Source organism: Mandrillus leucophaeus, unplaced genomic scaffold (assembly GCF_000951045.1).
Source record: "Mandrillus leucophaeus isolate KB7577 unplaced genomic scaffold, Mleu.le_1.0 Scaffold372, whole genome shotgun sequence".
In the NCBI taxonomy this organism is placed as follows: domain Eukaryota; kingdom Metazoa; phylum Chordata; class Mammalia; order Primates; family Cercopithecidae; genus Mandrillus; species Mandrillus leucophaeus.
In genome coordinates this window covers 35636-37009 of record NW_012103943.1, presented here as the reverse complement: position 1 = coordinate 37009, position 1374 = coordinate 35636, and the positions used below count along the sequence as shown (strand labels likewise).

The 1374-nt window shown below is 55.2% G+C and overlaps 1 protein-coding gene across 1 annotated transcript in view; it reads left to right on the top strand.

The window, feature by feature from the left end:
• Window positions 1–743, top strand: part of FAM153B (family with sequence similarity 153, member B) — an 8971-nt gene extending 8228 nt beyond the window's left edge. Inside the window, exons 4-6 of the mRNA XM_011990187.1 lie at window positions 47–84; window positions 503–570; window positions 659–743. Coding sequence (XP_011845577.1) covers window positions 47–84; window positions 503–570; window positions 659–743 — 191 coding nt within the window. The remainder of the gene's footprint in view (window positions 1–46; window positions 85–502; window positions 571–658) is intronic.
• Window positions 744–1374: the final 631 nt, after the last annotated feature.

Sequence of the window (1374 nt, the reverse complement as noted above, 5' to 3'; positions counted from 1 at the left end):
CCCCATCACCGCTGCTCCTCCGGACACTCTGATGCTTGCTTCCCAGAACTGGAAGACTCCACCATTACAGGCAGCCACCAGCAGGTAATTGATCTCCTCTTATACGCTCTCTCTCTTTTATCCTCTTTCTGACTCATGAGCTCCTTTTTTAGCTCTGGTCCTTTTCCTCTTTCCCTCTCTTGTGATTGTTCTCCTGAAGGACCTTGTCTCACCCCACAGTCAAGGTCCTCGGGTCTTCAGTGTCAATACAATCCCTCCCCAGCCCTCCTGCCTGCTGCTTTGGCATTGCCCTGTTTACCGGCCCCCAGGCTGCAGCTTTGAATCTTGCTGAACAACCCTTCAGGGTCCAGGGAGGGGCTGGGCTGGGGTCAGATGAGCTGGACCCCACCATGCTGGAGGGACTCCCAGTGACATCTGGGTCTGCTCTGGGCACCCCCTGCCCAGATAGGACTTTTCCTGTACTGGCGTCTCTGGACATACACAACTGTTCTCTTTCTCACAGATGTCAGCAAGTTCCTCCTCTGCACCTGCAGAAGCAGCAACAGAAAAGACAAAAGTAGAAGAGGAAGTGTGAGTGTGCGGCGGGCAGAATGATGAGGGAAGCAGACACGTGCCCGTGTTCTTCATGGCTACGCTCACTTTCTTGTTGTCCCATCAGGAAAACCAGGAAGAAAACCAGGAAGCCCAGGAAGAAAACCTGGCGGAATGTCCTGAGCCGTTGGGACATTTTTAATATATTTTAGAGACCTCTGAAGGTAAGTGAGGGATGCCCTGAGAACATCCTCCAGGAAACAGACACCCACTCCAGAGCAGCCCCTGAGCCTGCTGGGCTGAGCCCTCCACAGGCTGCTTAGTGAGGGAGACACTGAGGTGCTGGTCGGGCCACCGTGTGCAGGATACCAGGGGCTGTGCACTGTGTTATTTGCTGCAGTGACACTTCAGCTCACCAGCATCTCATTTGGGGGGACCCAGCTCTGTCCGCCGAGCCCCTTGAGGCCAACAGGGAGTATCACTAGTTCATCCTGAGGAGAACTAGGGTTGACCATGAATCGCCCCCAGTTCAGGTCTCCTGGGAAAGGTGTGAGAAGGATGAAGGTACCCCCAGGCTCCTTGTCACACGAGCATGCAGCCCACGCGGCCCGGTATTGCCCAGTATTGAGGCCAGCGGGCACTCAGTAGGTCCTGGCATCGAGCAGGGGACACGACAGGATCCAAGAAGCACTGAAATGTGCCCAGTCCTAGGGGTCCTTCAGCCTCTAGGGGGGCCTGGGGACCTGGGGTGACCTCATGGCCCCATTTTTCAAGATGAGGTTGGAGGCTTCTGTATGTAGAGAGCACTGGCTTGGGCATCAGTGGTTCTGTATCTGTGCCAAA